Source organism: Rissa tridactyla, chromosome 8 (assembly GCF_028500815.1).
Source record: "Rissa tridactyla isolate bRisTri1 chromosome 8, bRisTri1.patW.cur.20221130, whole genome shotgun sequence".
Lineage (NCBI taxonomy): Eukaryota > Metazoa > Chordata > Aves > Charadriiformes > Laridae > Rissa > Rissa tridactyla.
Window position 1 is genome coordinate 50,565,045 of NC_071473.1, and position 24,838 is coordinate 50,589,882.

General features: G+C 47.4%; 1 protein-coding gene across 4 annotated transcripts; it reads left to right on the forward strand.

Moving 5' to 3' along the window:
- PRKAA2 (protein kinase AMP-activated catalytic subunit alpha 2) lies at nucleotides 1-24,512 on the forward strand. Of its 4 annotated transcripts, none has more exons than XM_054212795.1 (10): nucleotides 1-177; nucleotides 6,495-6,636; nucleotides 8,682-8,775; nucleotides 10,183-10,327; nucleotides 11,332-11,419; nucleotides 13,723-13,947; nucleotides 15,729-16,233; nucleotides 17,995-18,121; nucleotides 18,365-18,648; nucleotides 19,607-24,512. In XM_054212795.1, the coding sequence occupies exons 1-9, from the start codon at nucleotides 84-86 to the stop codon at nucleotides 18,601-18,603; spliced, it is 1,659 nt and encodes a 552-aa protein (XP_054068770.1). In that variant the 5' UTR covers nucleotides 1-83; the 3' UTR covers nucleotides 18,604-18,648; nucleotides 19,607-24,512. The 4 variants fall into 4 exon arrangements, with proteins under 4 accessions (XP_054068770.1, XP_054068768.1, XP_054068769.1 ...); XM_054212793.1 differs by having other exon boundaries at nucleotides 18,365-18,638; XM_054212794.1 differs by having other exon boundaries at nucleotides 18,365-18,623; nucleotides 19,611-24,512.
- Nucleotides 24,513-24,838: the final 326 nt, after the last annotated feature.

Consider the following 24,838-nt stretch of genomic DNA (forward strand, 5'->3'; position numbering starts at 1 on the left):
CCGCCGCCGCCGCCGCCGCTCCCGCTCCCGCCCGCCGAGCCGGGCCGGCCCTGTGCATTGTGGTCCGTCGGCGGGGGGCGAACATGGCCGAGAAGCAGAAGCACGACGGGCGGGTGAAGATCGGCCACTATGTGCTGGGAGACACGCTGGGGGTCGGCACCTTCGGCAAAGTCAAGAGCTGAGTAACGCGGCCGCGGGGAAGGGGGGCCGGGCTCGCCGGGCTGCGCACCCCCCGCCACCGCCACCGCCCTCCTCCTCCTCCCCCTCCTCCTTCACCTCCTCCCCGTTAACGCGGGCCTCCGCGCCGGGCATCGCCTCCCCTCCCTCGGCGGCTCCCCCCTGCAGCATCCCCGGGGGGCGGCGGGGTCCGGGGGAGGGAGCGGCTGGCGGAGCATCCCCGGGGGGCTGCGGGGTGGGAGGCGGCCCCTTCTCGGTGTGGTGGTGGTGGACGGGGGGAGCGGGATGATGGGGATCGCGGGCAGGTGCTGGGGGATGCAGACCTCGCCCAAGCCCTTGCCCGCTGCAGCCCCCGCCGCCGGTGCTCCCCGCAGGACCCCCCAAAACTTTCCTCCCCGGACTGGGAGGAAGGCGGTGGGAAGGTTGGGCAGCAAAGCGGACACTGACCGGCATCCTTCCCCCCTCGGTGCCGGGGCTGTGGTCCCCGCCGCCCCTTCCTTCCCAAAGGGATGGCAAGCGTTTCGGAGCGTGAGGAAGCGGGAGCGAAAGGGGATTCTCCTGCTGTACATCACTCCCGGGAGCCCGGCAGCCCGGGAAGCGGCTCCCTCCGCGGGCAAGGATGGAGGGGGTCGGGTCTGGCTTGGGCTGTAACGCTGGGATTCCTCTGTGTTCGTGCCAAGGTGGCCAGCTCGCATTTTCAAGGCACCACCTTCGCTTTGCCCGACCGTGAGGTTTGCAAAGATTTGTGTTTCTGTCTCCTGTGCATTCTGCCATTACACGCAAATTTTATCTTTGAATCAAGATATTTAAAAAAAACCCAACAAAACAACAAACAAACCCAACCAAATTTCTTGTCTAAGCAAAATGGATAGCTGTGATTCCTGGTTGGGAATGGGTGTAGCTCCAGCTGCCCCGCTCGGTGTCCCCCTGCCCCGCGGTGCTGTGGCTGGTGGAAGGGGTGATGTGCCCGCACTCAGCGACCAGAGTTTTAAAATAAACCAAAATTGACAGCAGGGGAAAGAAACCACCGCAACCACTGGAGCTAAATCCACCTGTGACCATTAATCAGGCCCCTAAAAATATATTGCCGTGTTTAATCCCAAACCACAAATTTACTGACTAAAGAATTATCGGAGTAAATACTTCTAACAGTAAGGACCATTTAAATCACTCATGTGTACCAGCAGACCTCAAAAAGTGCTCCAGAGGCAATTTTTTTTTTTTTTTCTTGGGGGCCAAATTAAGCCTGCCAACAATAGCCTTTTTTCCATAACCACCTTTCAGGAGTAGCTAGCACAAACACCCCCCGCCCCACATATGACCCGACGTTGGTAAACGCTGATAGTTTCCAAAAAAACATTTCAAATAACATAAAAGAGATTGCCTAGCTCAACATCCTTTATGCCTAAGTAGTACCCTTTATATATAAATATTTTTTTTTTCCTTAACATTTTGCCTACAACTGACACGTGAAATTTGGACGTGAGATTGGAAACTGGGATGTAGAAACTAGATCTCCTATTTATACGGAATTATAGCATTTTAAACAAGTGAGCTTTAGGAAAAAAAAAAGTGTATTCACCCTGTTTAGCAAGAAACAAGAGAAAAGCGAAGACATTTTTGCCTGATTCGGTCAAGCTTTGTATATATATTTTTTTCACTGCGGCGGCCAGTGCCATCAGTGACATTTCGTGTTGCTGATGTGTTTTCTTCAAACTGCCTTGCGCAAGACTTTGTGAGAGGCCTTCCTTCTCAACATTAAGAAATCATAAATTAAAATTTTTAAGGATTGCAGTTCTTAAGGAAATTAAAAAGCGGCAATGGGAGGGAAGGATTTAGTAACGATGAAGCAGGAACCAGAGCTTGGATTTGTGGCTGGAGCTGAATAGTCGCTTTGAGCCATCAGAAACCAGATCTAACAACAGAAAATGTCCCTGCCACCCTGTTGGGATGTTTGTTCTGCCTGAGCACTCCATGGGTCATCAGCGAACCGATCCCCCTGAAAACTAGTTAAACGCTGCAAGAAACAGTTAGTTTTACGCCCATTCAGTTCCTTGATCTTATTTATGGAAAGACCACACAAGGCACGGAGGGGAGCAAATAGGTTGGCAGATGGGAGCAGGATCTTGGTGATAATACTGAAATTCCAGCTGGAAATGGTGATTAAAATGCAGCATTTTTTTTTTTTTTCTACAAGAGAGGAAGGTGGCAGGAGTTAACGTGGTGGATGTGAATGTGGCGGATGGATAGGAGGTCTCATGCCAAGGGTCAACGTTACTAGATAGGATTTTGCCAAATACAGGGAGAGCTGGTGATAGTTATTTTCCCTGAACTCCAGGCCAAAGATAAGATTAATTTGCTGAAAATAGAACTGCGGAAATGATCTTGGATTTTGAGTTTAGTGAAGCAATGAAGGAAGGAGGTGGCATCTCCTCCACTGCCGGTTGGTAAGAACAGATTAGAGAAATTGCTGCTGTGTTTGTCCTGGGCACATCCCACCCTGCGGGTCCCCGAAGAGCTCTCCTGTGACCACGGCCCTCGCGCAACGAGAGCTTCAATCAAAACCCGGCAGAGTAACACAAATATTTTTCCATGTGGTGCCACGCACGATGTCCCTGGTGGCCACTTGGTGGTTTCTTGCCCATGCTTGTTGGCCACCAAGATGATGAATTTGTGGTCCCTCAAGGACCAGCAATGCTTGGGTTATGTTTATGCTGGTTATGAGGGCACCTCCATGGGCACAGGTCCTCGAGTTGGGGTCAGATCCCATTTTCCCACTGAAGGACAAACCTGGCGTTGGAGGGAAGATAAACTAAAGGAGACTGAACAGATTGAAGGAAAGGGAAGGGAAGGATGATATAACATACGAGCAAGCGGCGCTGGGGCAGAATTAATACAGCGGTGCTAAATATATGCCTTGGATGGATTTCGTTTTTAACTTTGGGCTGAGATAAGGGCCGGCACAGCTGATAGGAAAGGAGTTTTCTTGCTCCTCCCTAAACTTTTACATTCCCTTGGGGAATTTGCAAAAAAATTTAACTGCTTGTGCTACCTGAGCCATATCAAACACACACGCAGAGGTGGCTTCATTGGTACCTGCTGTAAAAAAACCATGTTGTCGAGGGGTTTTAATGATTTTCTCAGCTTACTGTAAGTTAAATACTATTCCTCCTCGTTTTTTTCTCTTATAAAAATAACTACATTAGAAGGGTCCTCTTTCAGAAACTAATTCTATTAAAACTCTTCCCTTCTTTCCTTAACATCATCTGATGCTGAAGCATCCTCGTGCCCAGGCAGTCACACGTGCAAGCGATGGGGTAGCAGCGAAGGATGCTCACACCATGTCCCATTTGGTGGCATTTTTTGGAGTTTAGGGTCAGCGTTACCGCCTAACCTTTACATCTGGGGTTTTTTTTGTGGCACAGCGTGCAATGCTGCTCCTCCCCTCAGTGTCTAATCCATCTTCCTTGCTCGCCCCAGGAAAGCCCTGGTTGCTGGTTTTCAGCTGCGGTGGAGCTTACCTGAGTACTTGTCACTAAAAGACAAGACATCTGCTCAAATCCCCTTTCTAATTCTGCTGCTCAGCCCACCCTCCTCCTGCTGGGCTTTTAATCTGTAGAGGTAGGGAGAGGGAAGGTGGTGGCTTCCTCACCACCACCCGAGACCACCGTTGCCCATCCTTGGGGCGAGGAGAGGATAAACCCATTAGAGAGGAGCTGCACGAGCATCCCCTTCCATGCCTGCGGGAGGCATGGGACCTACCTCCTGGCTCAACATCCCACCAACATGGGCTGGATCATCCCACCAACGTGCTCCGGCACTTGGGGTCAGAGACAGCGACTCCATGAGCAGAGGGACGGTCGTCCTTACTGCCCCATGTCAAAATTCCTGCACCTACAGGCTGCAGCCGGAGAGACATGAAAGGCTTAAAAGTCTCCCACCACATCGCAAATTACGTTCTCTCTTTGTCTCTCAAGGCTTAACAAGCCACTGGGGACTGAAACAATATCATCTCTGTATCTAATGCTTACTGTAAGCAAAGGAAGGATTACAAAATAGACTGTTTATTTTTAATTATTAATGTGTTTGCAGCTAGCAAACCTTCGCAGAGTTACACGCTGTTTGTCATGGATGGAAAGGGGACGTACTACTCGGCAGCGGTTTCAAAAACAATAATTATTAATTCCGGGCATGGCCATTTTATTTTTTTTCCCAAGCGTATAATAAACATTTTTCAAAGCATATAGTGGGAGAAGGCCAGAAAGGGTTGTCTTGAAACAAAGGGCGGCAGAAATCAGGGGTTTCTTCCTAGTTCAGCGATAAAACTCTTTGCTGTGCTGTTCCTCAGTTTCCCAACTAATGGCTTAGCGCGTTGTAATTCTTTAATGGAACTGAGTGAGTCGAGGGCAGCTTCCAAAGTACAGCTTCTTGTGCTCCCAGGACAGAGAGAGCAGAGCTGTCGGAGCGCTATAGGCCATGGAATCTGCTGGGAAAAAAACCTTGTTCTCAAAGGTGTCTTCTGAAGTTGTCTTCTCCCTCTCTGTCGTGCCTTCCCCAGCCTCCTCGGTGTCATATATACCGTGTATAGACCACAACAACCTCGGCAATGAGAGATCGGTGCTCTTTATAAGATGACTGTTGGCACAACGTGGGGAGAATTTGTTGCAGCGACGGAAGAGGCTGTACCCCACACCCCCCCCACCCCCAAGCCCCAGTAAAGCTCGGAGCTGCTTTTGGACCCCCTCGCCCAGGCGATGCTTTGCAGAGTCTTGCTCCAGCGAAAGCCTCCCTGCCCCGGGACAGGCCCAGCGCTGCCTTGCTCTCCTCTCCCCGAGGATGCACCAGGGAAAATGCCTCCTCTGACTATTTACAGCGCTCTCCTGGCACCGCGCAAGAGGAATTATCTGCCTCCTCCAGCCCTCAGCTAATCCCTAAATTGCATCTCTACCGCAAAGCTTAGCTTATTCTCATTTCGCCTGGTAGTTGTAAGCATTGCGAGGAATAAAATGGGCATGCAAAGTGGTGCTTTAATTTTCAAGGGCAGCAAAGTGTTTTATTTTTAGGATGCTCTTACTGAGGAAAGAATCTCCGGCAGGTCTTATCTGGTGGCTAATAATAGTGACCTGGCGTGCCCCGCGCGGTGCCGGCGCTGCCGCCCTGCCCTTCTCACGCCGTCTGCTCGCCCCGCTTGCTTCTCCTCAGCTCGTTACGGCCTCCAAAATTACAGAGTCTAATAATGTAATAACCAGGTTTGCTCATAATTATTAACTCCTTGCACCCTGTGTTATTACTGGAAGGGTGACGTTCATAATTAGAGAGCACAAATATTTACTGTAAGCAGGTTTTCTGTGCAGTCTTAAGAAAACCATCCATATGTCACCATTTTTAGTATCACGTTAGAAAATAGTGAGAAGGGGTAGCTCATGGCCAGAGAATCCTTTTAGATACAAACATCTGATTGACAGTCTTCAAGCAGTTTCTGCTGTTAACTTCACGACAAATCTTGCTTCCAACGAGCTATTTGTTTTTTCTGCGTAATCTGTTTATTGATAACAAGTGGATCCAATGCTGAATCCATCTCACGTTATTGTTAAGTTAGTGCAATTCCCCCAGTGCCAGCGGTGCTACTCCTGGTTTGTGGTTTCTGTTTGTCCCTGTACCCCGGAGATAAGCATCAGCCTCTCCGTTGCACAAAGCGCATATTATAAAAACCCGTGTTGAAGTTTGTATCTTTTCTAAAGCCAGAATTTGCTCTTGCCGTGCAGCAGCGTTCCTGCAGCTTGTCCTCAAACCAAGACGCGCACTTGAGGAAGTATAAATAGAAATTCATTTTAGTAATGCAAATCCCGCAGTCCTATTTTGGACAGGGAAAATCCCTATATCATTTTTTTAAAAGAAGTGCGATGGTCTAGTTTTAAGACTGGGCTTATTAGGGATTTACTCGACCAAGTGTGTTACGGTGGAGATTCTCCTCTGCCATTTAAATCTATCTGTTTCTGATTGATCTAGCTTTTACATGCCATAAATCCTCGCAAATTAGCTTTGGGTATGACCTCCTCCAGTAACTCACTCTGGTTTATCTACGTGAGTGTTTTTTATGGATAAGTCCCCTCTCTTCTGTCTTCCATGACTCCACTGAGAAAGCAATAAAGTGAAGAGATAAAAACCAAGTTTAAAATATTTCACCCCCTCATCTTTTGGTTTTTTTTTTTTTCCCTTCAAGAGTTGCTTTTTGCTTATAAATCACAGTGTCCTAAATTGCTTGTGTGAATCTTGCTGCGCTGTGTAGTGACTTTGCAATGCTCTCTCTCTAATAGTCGGCGAACACCAGCTGACGGGGCACAAAGTAGCGGTAAAAATACTCAACAGACAGAAAATACGCAGCCTGGATGTGGTTGGGAAGATCAAACGAGAAATTCAAAACCTTAAACTCTTCCGGCACCCTCATATTATCAAGCTGTAAGTACCCTTTCTGCCGCGTGTCCGCCTTACTCCTCCATCTGCAAAGACTTCACGTACGCAGTTGCCTTGGTTTCAGGAGGTGGCTTAGAGTAGTAGAAAACGTTAAGTGTGTGGTCAAGTTTTGGCATGTTAGAGCCAAACGTTGCTTTTCTAGAGGCTCCCGCTACGTTACGGCAGGGGACACAGATGACACTTTGAGAAATGACGGAAGATGCTTCTTCCATTGGGAGACTGAGTTGTAACAGCCAACAGACCGATGTCCCCGCATCAGGTTTTGCTCAGCTAAACCCGTCCAAGCTGTCCCCTCTCCCATGCAGAGGCCATTGTGAAGGTGCGTAGAAAGGGTCTGGGCTTCCCTGCGTTGGGAGTTGTTTGTGATGACCCTTTTTAGGCTTGATATCTCTGGACTTGAAGCTGCTGAGAGTCGTGCCTGAGGAATTGCAGCGCAGCCCGGCTTGTAGAGTGAAGCCTTGGCCTGAAGTCAATAGGATTTACGTTTTAATGGCCTGATTATCCGGAGCTTAAAGGAACATATATATTTTTTTTTTTAAATTTATTATTCAGGCATAAGTTTTCAAAGTTGCCCCTCTGATGGACCCGAATTTAAGTTGTAAATCAGCACCTGCGCTCCAGCCTCTGGGATTCCTTCTCAATCCCCAGTTTGTGCAGCCAGTCCACGTTAATGAGGCACTCGATAATATCTTTGGCATTTCTATAAAAGAAAGCTGTTGAATGGTAACTGCAAGGATAAGTTGACATTTAGGTCAGCCTTAAAACTGGCATGAGATATAGCAAATACCTGGGACTTAGAGGCAAGGGAAAACAAATTCTCTCTACAGTTAAATAACTAACCATGCAGCAACTGTTGACTTTAGAGTAACTTCACAGTTCCAGGGATTTATTGGAGAACAGATTGGTATTATTTCACGAAAAAGCCAGCAAGAGTCCTCAGCTGTGTGTCCAGCATCCTGCCAGTTAAGTCCTGTTCACACATTTGTCAAACTATTAAAGCCTAAAAATTAAACCCAGTTGAACATTATCAGTCTCCTATGGTACATACTGCAATCATGAAATACAACGATAAAATAAAGAGGTGAGGAGGAGACCGTGGTACAAAAGTCTCCTCTTTTAATAGCTTTTTACATGTATATAAAAGAAATAATGGGGCAGTTAATAACTTACGTGTCTGGGTCTGAAGCACTTCAGAAAAATTCAGTTGATCCCATTGATCTTTGTGGGACTATCACCTCTTCACTTGCTGATCTCTGAAAACTGTTTGAAATGTGTTTGTTTCAAATTATGACCCACGGAAATTCAGCTGTAAAAAAAAGAAAAGAAAAAGCAAGTAGCAATGTGTCTGAAATAAAAGGGAGGGGGTCTCAGCTGGTGCTGCCATGAATGTCCTGTAGCTGCGTTGACCTCAGCTCATCACGGGCGGTTTGTACCAGCTGGGACACTGAAATGCGTTCACGGCGCTCGGGGGGGGTCATTTTGAATGAAAATGGAGAATAAATTTGTGATTCAAGGATGATACTTCCCCCCCAACCCCCGCCGCCATTCTAGAATGTAAAGAGGGATTTAATATGTGAAAAATAGCTGTGATCTTTTGGGGCGCTCGTCTATACCTTTCCAAAAGAAGCTCCCTCTAGTGTCTAGAGTTCTTCTTGGTCTTCTTTCTCCTTGATGTGAGGGAAACCAAATGTACCCCCGCCCTGCCCCCAAATAATGAAGCCTTCATTTCTAAAGCTGTTGTTACCGATCTTGGGCAAAATGGGAATTTGAAAATCAGGACCGTCCTAAATGCGATAGGATTGTCTGGCAGAGAGTTCAGAAGATTATTTAAAAGCTTGAAGGAAAACTGTAGGTCTGTAGGAGAGATCCTTTCATGGACAAGTGAAACATTATACTTGAAATAAGAGGTGGCTTTTCAGAAGCAGAAATGCTTATTTTAAGGGTTGACATGAAACTAATAATCTGTTTAAAAGCCTTTCCCCATTCTTCTTCATTATTTTTTTTTCCTAAATCCACTTGTGTTTTCGAAGGTACCAGGTCATCAGCACGCCAACGGACTTCTTCATGGTCATGGAATATGTATCTGGCGGTGAATTATTTGATTACATCTGTAAGCATGGACGTGTAAGTGCCAGTACCGTGTCAGCCCAAACACTTGTGTGGGAAGAGGATGGTGTTTAGAAGCGAAACAACTGCTAAAGGGAACACGGTTAAGGTTAAGGCCCAAAATAGAAGTTGCTTCACAGCAATCCCATCTGGAGTGTCTCGTACCCAGCTCGCACAAAAGTTGCGTGCGATTTTTTGCAATGTTCTCTGATGTATTTCGATACGCAAACCAAAATATCCAAGGTAACGTGTTGCTTAGTGCAAATATTTGGAAGACTAGCATATTTTGATGATTTTTAGGTCTGGGTTGCCTGTCAAAACCCCCACGGTTCAGCAGCAGATTTACTGTAGGGAAAGAGCGGTCGGTATGGTCTCCGTCCCGGTCATTCGCCTCCCCCTTGGCTCCACGTCAGGTTTTTTGAAGACTTTTTAAGGATGTGGCTTATCTGAACAACATTTTCGAATGCCAGTAATCCTGCTGGGTATGAATCACCTGAGGCATAGGTTGAGCCCATGAAATGTGATATTATGGTTACAAAGAAAATCACGAGTGTCTGCCCCGTGGACATCCTCGTAGGCAGGGAGCAACCACAGGGCAAGGAGATGCAAATGGGCTGAAGTGGACATCCAGAACAAGGCTTCAGGTGAAGGATCAGCCCATCATACGTTTCCTCTCTGTACTACAAAAAGCCAATACATTTGCAATGAATTGGTTTAGACTAGCGTACTGGTCGATGGAGCGGAGCCCATTTACTTTCCTACCTACGGTTCTGATTTCCAGCGCATTTTACCCATTTGTCTTTTACACATTTATCTTTTCAGTGACTAATCTGGATCTTTTCTGACCTTTGCATTCAGAAACTAAATTTTTCAGGAGGACAGTCTTTAAGAAGTCATCAGTAAAAATAATCCGTCTCCTCATAATTTTAAATGTAATTTCTCTGATACAGCTCATACAACTTTATAGCTAATATAGCTATATAGCTAATTAAAATCATTATGATATTCCACCTTTAGCCGTTTTTCCCCCCCAAGCCATCTGTCCATGAGGAATCGCTCCCTGTAGCATCTTCCGGGGTGTTTTGTCCAGCCTTGATCTGCGTGTGCTGTGTAGCAGAACTGGTCCCCTTGGGACAGCGAGCCATTGCCTCATAGGTGCCACCAATAAGTTCTCCTTGGTAGCTCAGCCAAATTTAGGTGTCTGATCTCATCTCTGGGCTGTATCGTTTGAAAACATTAGCACGCTATAAAATGCAAGGCCGGGGCGGGGGGGCAAATCTGCTTTATTTGCTGCTTCTGGTCACAAGCGCGCTGTGATTTTCTCTCTGCACCCTGGAATATTTTGGCTCCTTGCTAAGTCAAACCTTCCCTCGCCAGCTCTGCGCGCAGACCAGCCTTCAGGACTATTTCCCCTTGCACCCGCAGGTTGAAGAGGCAGAAGCTCGACGCCTTTTCCAGCAGATTCTCTCGGCGGTGGATTACTGCCACAGACACATGGTTGTCCACCGAGACCTGAAACCGGAGAACGTGCTGCTGGACGCGCACATGAATGCGAAGATAGCCGATTTTGGTATGTGACCCCAGCAGCATTCCAGAAATGCAGCCAGCTCCGAGGCGCTTGCTGGAGCGTGTCGGCGTAGCACGCCGTACAAAACCCAGAGCCTTGTTTTCCTAACCACTAGCACTTGCTTCACCTGAAAAGCCCACAGTTATAAACACCGGCCTTTTTTTTTTTTTTTGCAAAAGCAGGGATTGCTTATTGTAGGCTGCTGCTGTACTGGCACTAAGAACGGAGCAGCGAAGTAATTTGCAAATCTTTGCTATGTTTTAGTATAATCACCTAATATAAAGATTTGGCTAATTTATGTTTAAGACAGACTCAGTGCAGTTAATTCCAGGGCGAGCTGGTGGCGTGTGTTTATTTTCATGCGTGCTCTCCGTACGCTTGGCCATGTGCTCTTGGCCTCGCTTCATTTTACAAATGAGCAGTAACAGGAGTCTTTAAAGTGGCGTTACCGAGTGAAATCCATTGAAATAGCTGGGCTACCAGCTCCGTCCCGGTGAGTCCTTTCTAACAGTGATAAGTCCTTTTGAAGATTTACAACTTCCGTGACCCCACACAATTCCCATCTAACGTTAAGTGCTCTGGGATGAATTATGTCTCATTTCCTCCTTGCCAAAGAAAGAAAACTGTGGGATTTGTAACTTAGAGAAGCAAAATTAGCCTGGAGTGAATATTCCTTGGTTAGAGGTGAAAATAATGGTGGTAGTAGTGATAATAACAACGATGATTTGCAAATCAGCTCAAAGGACTCTATCTAAATTATGTCAGCATTTAACCCTCCCTTGGTTAGAGGTGAAAATAATAATAGTAATGGTAATATTATTAATAATAATAATAATAACGATGCTTTGCAGATCAGCTCAAAGGACTCTATCTAAATGATGTCGACAGTTTCCCTCCAAACTTCCCCCTCCACTCTCTATACCTCTCCTCCTCTGTGCGACAGGGAGTCCTCTGTGGCTTGGACCTTCACGTCAAGCATCAATACGTAGTAAACATCTTCTTTTTAGGATTGTCCAACATGATGTCAGATGGCGAATTTCTACGCACGAGCTGCGGTTCCCCAAATTATGCAGCCCCTGAAGTCATCTCTGGAAGGTAGGACGTTCCGCTTCTAACCAGACCCTGTGTGAGCACACGGTCTTTCAATTTGTCCTTGGGATTGGAAACAGCTTTGCGCATCCAGTAAAAGCAGCTGAATCCTTCCAGGCTGTGTTTATACGTTTGGGTGAATCTACTGGCAAAAATCTGGACATTTTCTTGGTTATTACATTTCTCAATAGCTGTAATAGCAGAACATGTTTTGCTAAAGATGTTTACTTTGGAGGACTTATTAATAGCAGATGTTGACTGTTTATATTGCTAATTAAAGAGGATGAAAATTCCTCTTTGGATGCAAATATTGAGGTTTCAGATGGAAAGACTTTTCCAGACCAGCCCCTTCTCTCTTGCCCACCTATAATGTAAAACACAGCGTTAATGAGGAAACCTACTCACTAACAGAAGGATCTGGAGTATCTTTAATCAATTCCCTACACTTTGAACTCTTGTATTGAAAATACTTGTCTTCTGATTCCTTAAGCTAGGGTTCTTTTTTCGTGACAGGAGGTTCAACCGTCATAACTTTGTTTTGAACTGATGAATTGAATTGACAAACCTCCAGTGTGGTTGCGTCTCTCAGCGTGCCACATCTGTACAACACGTGGCGCGTTGAACGCGCTCTGCAAGGTTGAATTGGACTTTGCCACGTTGATACAGAACTGTTACCTCCTGTGTCTTACTGCCAGGAACCTCAGTTACATCGAATGTACTTATTTCCCTAACTCTATAATAGCATAGCAAGGATTGCGAACGCAGATTTTCAAATTTTCATCCCTCTGCATGGTCCTTCAAACTACCCATCTCCTCACTATCACCCTTTGCACAAGCATTAGTTTTCCTAATCCAGCGTATTTTTGCCTATCACTGTAGCTTTTAAATACAACATTTTGTTCAAAGTGTCTTAGCTGTGATTATGATTATTTTATGCCTGTTTACACCAGTGCAAGTGTTGGCAGAGCATCCTAGGAATTAGACCAGCATCCAAAAACCCTGTTGTGACTACAGCTCTACACGTGAAAGCAAGTAAATCCTCGTTGTCAAGAGGGGGACAAAGCCGGCAACTCTTAATGTGATTCCAAAAAACCATTCGTATCATTTCCATGTCCTTTTCAATAAAGGCCAGAAGCACGTTATTTTCAGGTCGTATGGGAGACAAGGCACGTTGTTAGCAAGTCCCAGTGTGCAGAGCCTGACTGTTTGAAGGATACAGGCAATACAGCTTATTAACAGGAAAAGTAAGAAAGAAAACCAAAACCAAACCTACACGTTGCACTTTTTCACCGGCTCCTGCTGCCTTTGCTGGGGAGAGCACAAAAGCAGCAGAGCGTGACAGCTCAGGTTTCAGCGTCATAAAAGTGCATCTCATTTGGGCTTAAAAGTCTGATGAACTGGTCAGGCAACACGGTTATCGGGAAAACAAATCTGTTGGAATCACGCGTGGAGGCAGGACCAAAGGGGAACCTGGCTAATGGTCCGCGCTTCCAAAGTGACTTTGCTGCGGTCCCTGGCCTCGCTGGTGGAAAGTCTCACCCTTGGAGGCGCGGAGCCGGTGTTTTGGTGGTGTTCAGAAAGTGGCTGTATGGATGACCGGCGTTCTTTATACGCTGGTGTGTCTGCGGCGATGCTCTTCAGGAGGAGCAAGTGCAGGATGCTGAGGCTGCGTGAAGCGACTTCTGTATTTCCATTTCAGCCCCTGTATTTTAGTAGGGTTTTACAGGTGGAGGGGAGGCACCGCCTCCCAAAATCTCTGAGAAAGCATCCATTGTAGCAAAAAGAGATAAACAAATGGAGCGAGCAAGCAGCAGGAAAACCCGTATATTTGGGGTGTCCCGGCTTGGTGATGCCAGGGAGCGTATTAGCAGCTTGTCGGAAGCGCTTGCGTACCAACACACAAACTTCAACCGAAAATAAACACACCGAGATCGAGTATCTGCTGCCATTTGATCTGCCTCGTGGAATGAACCGGAGTTGCTGGCTGAGCCTTTGGGGCAAAGGAACAAACAGCCTGGCAGAGCTCTTGGAAATGTGGGTTTTGGTGTTTTGGAGGGTCTGGAGGATGCAGGGATGTACGTGTCCATCCAGAGGAGCGTGGGCAGCCCACGTCAGCTCTGCCATGCCATTTCCAAACCTGCCATGCCAGGTTTGGTTGGGGGCATCTGCATGAGCAGCCCTGGGGTGGGCTGTGGCTCTGGCCCCCGTGGAGCTGGCTGAGGGTCCCCAGCTCGCCCGGTGGGACCTGCAGCCTAAGGAGAGGAGGATGGGGGGGGTGACACCTTTCTCCTGCCCTTGCCTTCGCACAGGCTGTACGCCGGCCCCGAGGTGGACATCTGGAGCTGTGGCGTTATCCTCTACGCCCTTCTTTGTGGCACTTTGCCTTTCGACGACGAGCACGTCCCCACCCTCTTCAAGAAGATCCGGGGAGGTGTGTTTTACATCCCTGAATACCTCAACCGCTCCGTCGCCACTCTCCTCATGCACATGCTGCAGGTTGACCCCCTCAAGCGAGCAACCATCAAGGACATCAGGTCAGCCCAGGTGGGATGGGGTGGGCTGGCTGTGTTCGGGGGGGGCTCCAGCATACCGGTGGCAGAGGATGGTGGCTGTCCGGGGGGTCATCTGCTGGCAGGTGGGCCGGGTGCTTTACAGGAGTATCAGCTAATCCAGCTGGTTTTTGTCCCAAGTGATTCAAGGAGCACTCCTGCACCTTTTTGCGCCGATGGAGAGGTGGGTTCTGCCGGCTGGCAGTGGGTGATGATGAACAGGGTGATGATTTTATATAGATTTTACATATATATATATATGTATGCTATTTTACTGTGTTATAAAATAGCCTCAAAAATCTCTTAATAGTGCTTAGCAAAACCAGCTACATCGTGCAATAATCCTAAGAACTTAATATCCACCAGCCTTTTTTCATTACCAAGACCACCTCCCTCTGGGTCCCCGTTCGGAATAAGAGGGTAATCATTGTACTGAGTGTCTATCCAATAAAAAAGGGGGAGAAACACAAGAATTACTAACTTAATCCATAAATACCGCATATAGTTTAAAATGTGAGTTAATAGTTCATCTTTAAATGCAGCATAGTTTTCTCGTCTAGGCAATGAGTGCAGTGCCCACGAACCTTTTATCTGCATGCATCGCTGTGGAAATTCAAGATGAAGGGGACACTTGGGTTCTTAAGCAGATATTTGTGCCTGCAGAGATCATTAAAAGTTCATGGCTGGCAGTAGGACTTCCAAGTTCTCACAATCCGAGCCATTTTAGAAACATTTTGCAAAACTGGAGCTCAGTGAGCGTTTTATGAAATTTATAGTAACCATTACAGCTAGCTGGTGTGCTACGCATCTACTTAAACGTTACTGGGACTTTCAGGAGTTCTCAGGTTTTTAACGCATTTGCAATGGATGGCCTCAATTTTACCCTTCAAGTAAAAACAAGTAAAATGCCTTTTTTATTTCTTAATTCTTTAAGACGAGAGGATTTAATTACATGTTAGAGCAGCAGCACATGTGGCAAGACATGCTGAGACATGGGACAGGCAGAGAGAGTTGGGGTTGTTCAGCCTGGAGAAGAGAAGGCTCCAGGGAGACCTGAGAGCCCCTTCCAGCACCTAAAGGGGCTACAGGAAAGCTGTGGAGGGACTTTTTATCAGGGAGTGGAGTGATAGGACAAGGGATAACAGTTTTAAACTGAAAGAGGGGAGATTTAGATTAGATATTCGGAAGAAATTCTTTACTGTGAGGGTGGTGAGCCCCTGGCCCAGGTTGCCCAGAGAAGCTGTGGCTGCCCCATCCCTGGAGGGGTTCACGGCCAGGTTGGACGGGGCTTGGAGCAACCTGGTCTGGTGGGAGGTGTGGAACCAGATGATCTTTAAGGTCCTTTCTGACCTGAACCATTCTATGATTCTATAAGTTTACAGTTGATACATAGAACATATAGACAAAGCTCTCTATGGCATTCAGCCACTTAATCATCGACTTCATTGTAATATCAGTGGGAATCAGGTACCTGGATAACTTCGATGCTCTGTATCTCCATCAGACCCATAGTCATCAAAAAGCGTGAGCATCTCGTAAGTGCTGAGGTCTTACTGCAAAGCCCAGTGAGCAAGCAGCCATGCTTGCAAAGCGTCGTCGCTGTTGCAAGACTGGGAGGACCGTGCTGGGCTGGGTTGGGTTCCCCAGTCTGCAGGTGAGGATCAGTCTTAGCTAGACAAAGTGGGGGACTGGTGGCAGTGGTTGCCCCAGCTTATGCCCCCAGCCCTGCACCGAGCTCATGGTGTCTCCTTTCTGCCTTTCCCCAGGGAACACGAGTGGTTTAAGGAGGAGCTGCCCAGTTACCTGTTCCCAGAGGACCCTTCCTACGACGCCACCGTCATCGATGACGACGCGGTTCGGGAAGTTTGTGAAAAGTTTGAATGCACAGAGTCGGAGGTGATGAACAGCCTGTACAGCGGTGACCCTCAGGACCAGCTGGCGGTGGCTTACCACCTCGTCATTGACAACCGGAGGATCATGAACCAAGCCAGCGAGTTCTACCTGGCCTCCAGCCCCCCCACCGGCTCCTTCATGGACGACAGCGCCATGCACATCCCTCCCGGGGTGAAGCCGCATCCCGAGCGGATGCCGCCCTTGATAGCGGACAGCCCCAAAGCACGATGTCCTTTGGATGCCCTCAACACCACCAAGCCAAAACCCCTGACTGTCAAAAAGGCCAAGTGGCACCTGGGAATCCGCAGCCAGAGCAAACCCTATGACATTATGGCCGAGGTCTACCGCGCTATGAAACAGCTGGATTTCGAGTGGAAGGTAGGGAGTGCTGGTGCTTCCTGCTGCTTTTCGAGGGTCTTTTTCTCATGAGCTGAATTGCTCGGGGAGGTTGGTAGGTTTGGTTACAGCCTCACCTGTTTCCGAACAAATGCTCGCACCCTGCCACCAGCCCTGCTATTTCTTGTCCCTACAAACACGCTGCATTAAGATGCTAGCTGTGGTGCTTATTTATAGCCTGAAATAAGAGTTTTCTTTCTGAACGCTCTAAGCCTCTGACTGGAAGGATGATTCTGCCTCGTTTAGCTGCGGGGATAAGAGGAGCCATTCGCATTTCTAATTTTGGTGGCTAATTCCTTGCGAGGTCATCTCGAGTGCTTCTGAGCAAAGTAACTCTCGTTATTTCTGCCCGCGTCCTAGCAGTCCTGTGTGCTGAAATGGCACGACACGCATCTTCGTTAAAGATGCACGGGTGAGGGGCGGGGGGACGTTGGGGGCAGGAGTTTGCACCATCGCTGTGGTGGCATTTTCCTCGATGGAGAGGGAGCGGTGCTGGTGGTCCGGATGTGCTTTCAGACACGCTTACTGCTTCCCCGGTTTAGGGCTCACCTTCTTGAAGCTCGATTTAAACCCAGACGGCATTTTAGTTGACAGCGCTCCCGTCAGGTGTTTCTTCAGAGCCACGCAGCATTTAGTCGCAATCTTTTTCAAAGGCCGATTAATAAACCCCCAACTTAGCCCTTCCTATTTTCTGCTAAGCCTGATTCACTAAATCTCGGTGCAGTCGCTGACGTGAGCTCTCCTGACTCACGGCCTTTCGTGTGAGCATGGGGAACAAGGTAAGGAGGATTTCAGCCCAGATCTTCATCACCGGAGGAGACACCCTCCTCGCTCCAGGTCCCACAGTGACGTACAGCGTGAACATCACTCTGCCGCATCCTCAGTGCCTCCTATCTCCTCCTTATTTTTGATAATATCACATATTTAAAGTCAAGTAGCGCCCAGAATCCCGATTTCACTGCAGCAGCCAGGAGATGGACTGTCTCCAGATGCATATGCCTACACCAACCAGGCATTTGTTAGCTGCACGGTTTTACAGAGAGCGAACAAACCTGATGGATTTCTGGTACAGCTTCACAAACCAAGTCAGCCCAACGTCTTCATGTAGGCGGTGGAGCTTTTTTGGTACGAGGAGGTTTCACAATAGTCTTTCCCACCCTAAGAATAACTTCAGATGTGACTCTTCATCAAAATAGCTTTCCCATCCACGCAATTGCTTCTTAAATATAGCACAGAGAAAAAAAAAAAAAAAAAAATCTCACTGCAAATGAGATGCAGCAGATTGTGGGGTGGGAAGCAGCAAGAGAAAACGCACAGCTCAGGGCTGATTCACAAACACTGAATTTAGCTGCACCGATGGGAGCAGTTACTCTCCCCAGTTGCCCAGGTGCCCTGGTTTCACGGACACCGTCCTTGTACGTGGGTCTACGAGTGGATTTTTTGGCTCATGTGGCCGTTGCTGCTGGTCAGAGAGGAGCAAACATCAGTTTGGTGCCTGGCAGATGGGTCACGGTGGCTTCGTCTGCCAGCACCTGGTGAATCAGAGCCCTAAGAAGCATTTTTAAAGATGGCTTTATGAGGAAATAGGGCATGAACCCTTTGCTTGGTTTTATAGATATTGTTCTTTCTAGAAACCGTGTTTTTCTCAAAAGGTGTCTTGCTAGTATTTAGAAAAAAGTAAGGAAAGAAATGGTCTTCGTGCTGCCTTGAATCTTACTCCTGAAAGCCAGTTTCCCCTTGCAGGTGGTGAACTCCTACCACCTCCGAGTGCGCCGCAAGAACCCGGTGACGGGCAACTACGTGAAGATGAGCCTGCAGCTCTACCAGGTGGACAACCGCAGTTATCTCTTGGACTTCAAAAGCATCGATGGTAAGCGGGAAATGGTGCAACGCAAGATGGAAAACACATAAAATGGCAGGTTTGGCAGTGTCAAAAAAAATTTTAAAATAATTCTTTGCATTTCAAAACGCTTATGCTGCTGTGTCAAGTCAGCAAATGCACTTTTGAGCCATTTGTCTCCACTACTCTTACTAGTTGCTTACCAAACACGCGTTGCAGATGCCAAATTAATGCCACTTTTTCTTTTTTTTTTTCTTTTTTTTCATATTCAAGATGACGTGATGGAGCAGAGGTCCGGCTCGTCCACGCCACAGCGCTCCTGCTCCGCCGCCGGCTTGCACCGGCCGAGGCTGAGCATCGATGCCGCCGCGGCCGCTGAGTGCCAGTCGCTGATGGGCTCTTTGAGCGGCTCCTTCGTCGGCAGCATCCCCTCGGTGACGCCGCGCCTGGGGAGCCACACCATGGACTTCTTCGAGATGTGCGCCAGCCTGATCATGGCCCTGGCTCGCTGACGGGCGGCACCGAGGCACCGGTCCCTCCGCACACGGTATTGCACTGTGAGGATCGGGTCCGACTTATCCCTTCCTTGTTTCTTCTCCTTCGTTCCTCCTCCTCCTCCTCCGCCCCTCACCGCTCCATAGCCTGCGACAGAGCCAGTTCCACACCCAAAACGTACTCCCCTCTAACAAGGCACCGAGGAAATTAAGAATAACTTTATTTCACTCATTATACCGTGGTGAAATATATCCAATACCCTTTTTTATCCAAGTGAACCAAATGGGAAACGTTGGCGTGGCTGTAAACTAGCAAATATATCTCCGAGTTTTTGGAAAACACCTCACCCCTGGTTCATCCTGAGTTAACGGAGACATGGCCAAGCTTTCTGCGGTGCCGGTAGCCTGCAGTGAGGTTGTACCCCCTTTGCTGTGCGGAGCAGGGCCAGGATGGGCTGAGCCAGCTCAGAGGGGTCGGCCAGGAGCTACACGAAACAGGGTAATGAAGTGGCTCTGCGGCGTTCGCATCCGGATGCCTTTGGTAACACTTTCCTCCTAAAACCAGCAGCTGCTCAGACACTTCTGCACTAGTGCAATATGCCATCCCTCCCCTCTGTTGGTTTTTTTTTTCCCCTGCTAAAGATGGAGCGGGGGGGGAAGGTGGGATGTGCAAAGGTCCTGTTGCAAAGTTGCCATGGGAAAGCCTCCGCGTGTCAAGTCTTTGCAGAGGAATGTCCCATAAGATGCTTTATTTCCTCCTCCTGAGCGCCCTGGAGGGCACTGACCTGCTCACCACCTTCAAAGGTGAAGGCAGCTTGCCTTCCAGCCCTTAATCGTCACCCCCCCTCCAACCCACTCACCCTCCCCTCCAGGGGCCAGATCCCAAGCAGGATTCGGATGCGCCACCCCCTGCCCCGAAAACCCATCTCTTTGCCCGCCACGGGGTGGGGGTCATCACGGCTGGGCGAGAGCCAGTAGCATGGCGCGGCTCCGAAGCATTTACCTCCCGCATTTCCCACAGGAAGCCTTCACCCGGTTGTGACCACCCGAAAATCGCTGCCAAATCCGCCGTCCCCGCCGTCCCCCGCTCGCAGCTTCGCGCCGCCGGAGATTTGCTTCTCGCGCCGGAGGGCTCTCCCGTCCCGCCGCTGCCCAACGGACCGTCACCTTCAACCGCTCCGCTGACAAGGCAGGGATATCCGAATCCAGCGTATCGCTCTTCCTTTACTATTGGCTATCTGAAGGAAAGGATTTTATTTTCTAAGACAAACTACGGCGATTTTTAAGGTTCAATTCTCGCTATTCAAGGGTAAACTCGAATGCATGTGTGACTCCTTTGTTTAAAAGAATTTTTATTTTTGATTACATAGGCTTCATCTAATGGGCAGCGTTGGCACCCGCTTGGCTTTGCTATGGTATTTAATTCCATTTACTTGATTGCGAAGGAACGTTAATAGTCTAATGAGTCAAGGAACAAATGCTTTATGAAAACTTTGCCAAAAAAATCCTGGGTGGGTTTTGGTTTTTTTTTCCTGATTTTTTTTTTTTTGTTGTTGTTGTAAGAAACAAAGCAAAGGAGAACTTTTGCTAATCCCAGGAACGCGGTCACTCAAAAAAAAAAAAATTTAATCCATCTTTTGGATAGCTTCTTATTATTACCCGTAGAGGTTTTTTGCTAGTTTTTTTTGTACAGTTGCACTTTAATTTATACTTTCTGCAAGTTTCTATGAGAAGCAAGGAAGAGAACGACACATTAAGCCTTTTGTACTAATCATTTTAGGTAATGAAGACAAATACGGGATATTTTTGCCATCTACTGGCAGTTAAATGGACATTTTCAGCCTGAAGTCCCTTTTTTTTAAAAACACAAAATTGCCTTACTTTTGTTACAGATTACGCTTGGATTCTCACTATCGGGACTTTACAGCTCCAATTTTTCCAGAAGCCGCACAAAAGCATCCAAAAAAAAAGAATAACAAATCAGTTTTGCTGTTAAGTTCTCGTACGCTAAATCCAACGCAGCAGTGCTTGGATTATAAAACCCGGCAGCAGAACAATTTTCTTTTTAAAAGCAACACTGGAAATATTTGTAGTACTCCTAGGTTTTGTATCGAGCTTTTTATTATCTTATATCGTGATGAAATAAATACTCTGGGGCGGAGGATGGCTTTGGTGCTGTGCCCGGTGGCTCTCGGACGATGCGCGTCTCCAGTGCTGTGGTGTGAGCGGGTCATACCTGGCGAGGATGGAGAATCCAGACTCCTGCATGCCAAAATAACCACCCCAGAGCCGAAACTGAGCAGCACCCAGCTTTTTAGCAGCTTTCGGATCAGTGCTGGGACACGAGCAAACGCTGAGCAAACAGCCCTAAATGGTTTCGGGTGCTGGAGATAAGTCCCTTTGGAAAGGAGCAGGAGAGGGCAGCCGAGCGGCTGGAGGGACAGACATTAATTTCCACCCAAGAAAGAGTTAGGAGCGTCCATACCCCCCGCCGTGAAACGTATTTGAGCTGTAAAAGGCTGTTTAAATCGTCGCTCCCACCTGAGCATCTTGCCAAGTCACTTGTCCTGGAAACACCTGTAGCCCAGTTGAGGAGGGGCTGGCACATTAGATACGATCTGCGGTTCAGAAGGACGTCGATGTACCGATGTCTCGCCTTAAAATGACACCTCCCCTCTGGGACTTCCTACCCGGCAGAACTGATGGCATTAAAGGGCAGCGAATGCCCTTGGGAGGAAATACTGCCTTCCTGGAGGCGGGTGGGATTTGTAGGTGGTAGAATAAGCCCTTGCAGCACTTGGCATCTTCTCAGACCCTTGCAAACATTAACTCACGTGTGGATCTGCAAAGCCTGTCCTGCCTGGAAGGCCATAAAAGTGGCTCAGTTTTCCATATGGAGAGACACAAAGAGATGAAGCAACTTTCCTGCTCGATGTCAGCAGAGGCAGTGGAGCGAGTGGGACCGATGGAAGTACCGCCGCGAGGAACACATCCGATTAAACCGTCCCTTACAGCCTTACCCAAATCCACGCTGCGCTTTGAAATAGTCTGAGAAGTCGCCCTTTTTTTTTTTTTTTAATAATTTATTTTGCTTTCACACAGGCTATTTTCTGGTTCCCAGCTACAAAGAAGCTGCTGACCTCCAGTTACATTTTCCAGAGGAAAAGTTTAACTTTTACACTGTTACACTGTGGTCAGGTTTGGTGGGTTTTTTTGGGTTTTTTTTTTTTTTTTTTTTTTTTTTTTGTTTCCGGTGATGCTGGCACACGCCTGACCATCAGGAAAAGCAGGGTAAACCTATTTGACCTACAGAAACTTGAATTCCTCCAAGTGCAATTCTTCAAAAGCCGCTGGACGCCTGCGCTTTGCAAGCCACAAACTCACCCAAACTTTGCTTCAGCCTGAGGGGGGGGAGAGAGACGAAAATGCAAAGGCTGGAGTTCAGTTAGGCCCCAGCATGGACCTCCAGCTCCTGGAGGAGTTAATTCAGAAATAGCTTGTACTGTACTAGTTGGCAAATATATATATATATATGTATAGATTATATATGTATTATATATAATGTATTATATATAATATGTGTATTATATATAATGTATTATATATAATATACATATATATATTATACATAAGATATATGTATACATATGTATACGTATATATTATACGTGTGTGTACATATATATATATATATATATATAAAAAATGTAGGTGGCATCCCTGTGATTGGCCTCTCAGTTTGGTTTGCCCAGCGGGGTAGGTGCGTGCCCTGGACGCCTGCCATCGCCCACGCTAATCCCGGCGTGCGAGAGGACCCGGAGAAAAGGGATGGTATTTTTACACCCTCTTCTAGGTAAAGCCCCTGAGGAGCTTAGCTGACCCCCGTCGGACCCAGCGTGGCCTCGGCCAGGGATGGGAGGCGAAGTGGCATCAGGAGCCGGGAGCGTCCTCCCACCCTCCCCTGCCGAAGCCGATGAGGTTTGGGAGAATTTGGGGTTCAGGAGTCAGAGCTGAGCAGGCGAAGGCAGCGGGATTTTTATTTTTTTTTTCTCTTAAGGGGTCAGAAATGCATCTTCCGCGTGTACACCCAACTCAGCATTTCATCAGGGGTGTAGAAGCACGGGGGTCGATCTGGGCAGTGTTGTAAAAAAGTGAAGCAACGGGTTAGTGTCTGTTGTATATACAATTTTTCGTGTGGTTATAATGGCACTCGTATTGGAATAGAGGAAGTTTGACCAAAATAATAAGCATTCTGTCGACTCCTTTTCATTTCACTGCTCTTTGTCATCAGTTGTCTTGTGTGCACCCATCGAGAAGGAGGAGCGCCCCACGCGCAGGACATGAAATTGTGCCTTCGACATACATCCGGACTGCTGGAGGTCGCAGCTTTATTTCACAGGGTGCACAACCCCCCCCCCCACCCTCCCGAGTTTATGCAGAATCCCGCCAGTGAGACGTGCAGGCCGTGTTTCTAAATACTTGAAGTACCATTTCTTGTGCAATTATTTGGCTTCACCCTTTTAGTCGCTGAGAGGAGAAGGGGGAAGAAGAATCGCACATCCATCCCTTCGGATGAGCCAAACAAATCCCCCCTCCGGCTCCTGAAGTATTTTACTGAAAATTCTTAGGATCTGTTTTTGTTTCAGGTGTACGATGTACCTCCTAGAGTCACCTTTCTTCAGGTCTTACTTTGGTGCGGGCTTTCCATTTAGCACTTTCCTTCGGCCTCCTTAGCCCTTCCCTTATATATTTCTTGTCGTCATTCACTTATAAAAAACAAAGCAACAGCTTCCTATAATTCTGAATTTCCAGTTTGCCTCTTGGGCACGGAGTTAACGATTCATTCAGAGGTACCTCACTCCCATGCCTGAGAGATGAAGTGTTTTTTTTTTTTTAGAATTCCCACATTATACTATTGACCAAACACTGACTTTTGCTGAGAGGAAAAAAAAAATCTGATCTTCCGTGTATCGGATGCACATATCTTCGCTCGGTTTTGGTCACCAAAATTAGGAGAACTGGACGGTAAATGAGAGCTCCGGCTGCAAAGCATGAGTACACTTCTGGTGTTACGAAAAGTCTGTTTTCAACAAAAGCCTTGAAATTCCTGCTGAAGCTGCCTTAATTTAAAAATCAGAGTTTATTTGTAAGACTCATCTCTGTGGCTTTTTTTTTTTTTTTTTTCAAGTTTTGAAATGGTTTATTTATCCTCATCTCACGAAGCTGTGAAGTAGGTACTGTAGACATGGTGATATTTATTCTTGTTGCTGAAAGCATGTTCATGTGTTCTGTATCATGTTATATTCACATGTTTTGTACCTCAATGCATTTGTTTTTTGTTGGGTTTTGTTTTTTTTTTAATTTTAGAGCACAAAGCAAAACTGAATCTGAGCATCACTGTAGTGTCCATGGCCCGGCATCTCTGGGCAGACAAACCTCAGCTCTGTGGGGGAGATGAACCAGACTAGTCCGTTGCAATTTTTCGTTCATACTATAGGGAGTATTTATGATTTATGATATTATCTATTTATGGGGGTTTTCTGGTTAAAATACTGAACTTTTAAAAGCTCCGCGTGTAAGCATCCCTTCAAACATATCATTAACGTGAAGCTCAGGAAAAAACCCTGAGCTCTATAAACACTCCGTCCTCCTTGGCGTTTTCTATGTTGTCAACCGATGGACCGGCGAAGGTTTTGTTTTCAAATTGATTGCTTTAGTACTTTCTGGGGCTAGCTGTTGTGGAAGGGCACGGAGCCTAGGTTCAGTTTTGTCCTTTGTGCAAGTAACTGTGCATTAGATATAATCACAACGAAGCCTTTTACCTTCCATTTATGGTGTGGAAAGTGTTTCTCGGTGTACCGCACTGCATGTGATAGCTGTCTCCATGGTTGACATTTGCACTTTAATAAACTCAGAGATGAAAAGCGGCAAGAGCAACAAATCTTTAAAACTTACTTATCGCACAGTCCCTTTTTGCTGGCTGGGGCTGGCTGGTAGAGTTTCCCTCTGGAGATGTTCCCGGCACATCCTGGCTGCAGGGCCATGGATGCCCCCAGGGCTTGTTGTTGGGGGGCGGGGGGGGGCGAAGGGGCAGAGAGGGGAGTTAAAATATATAAATGGATAGCAGAAACAGCTTCCCCAACCCAAAATACATGCCAGGAGCGAGGCCCAAAGGTCTTCTTCTGTATTGACATGCATCCAGCAGAGCTGATGGACCCGTGCTGACTCGGATCTTGACTCTTTAGGCAAAAGC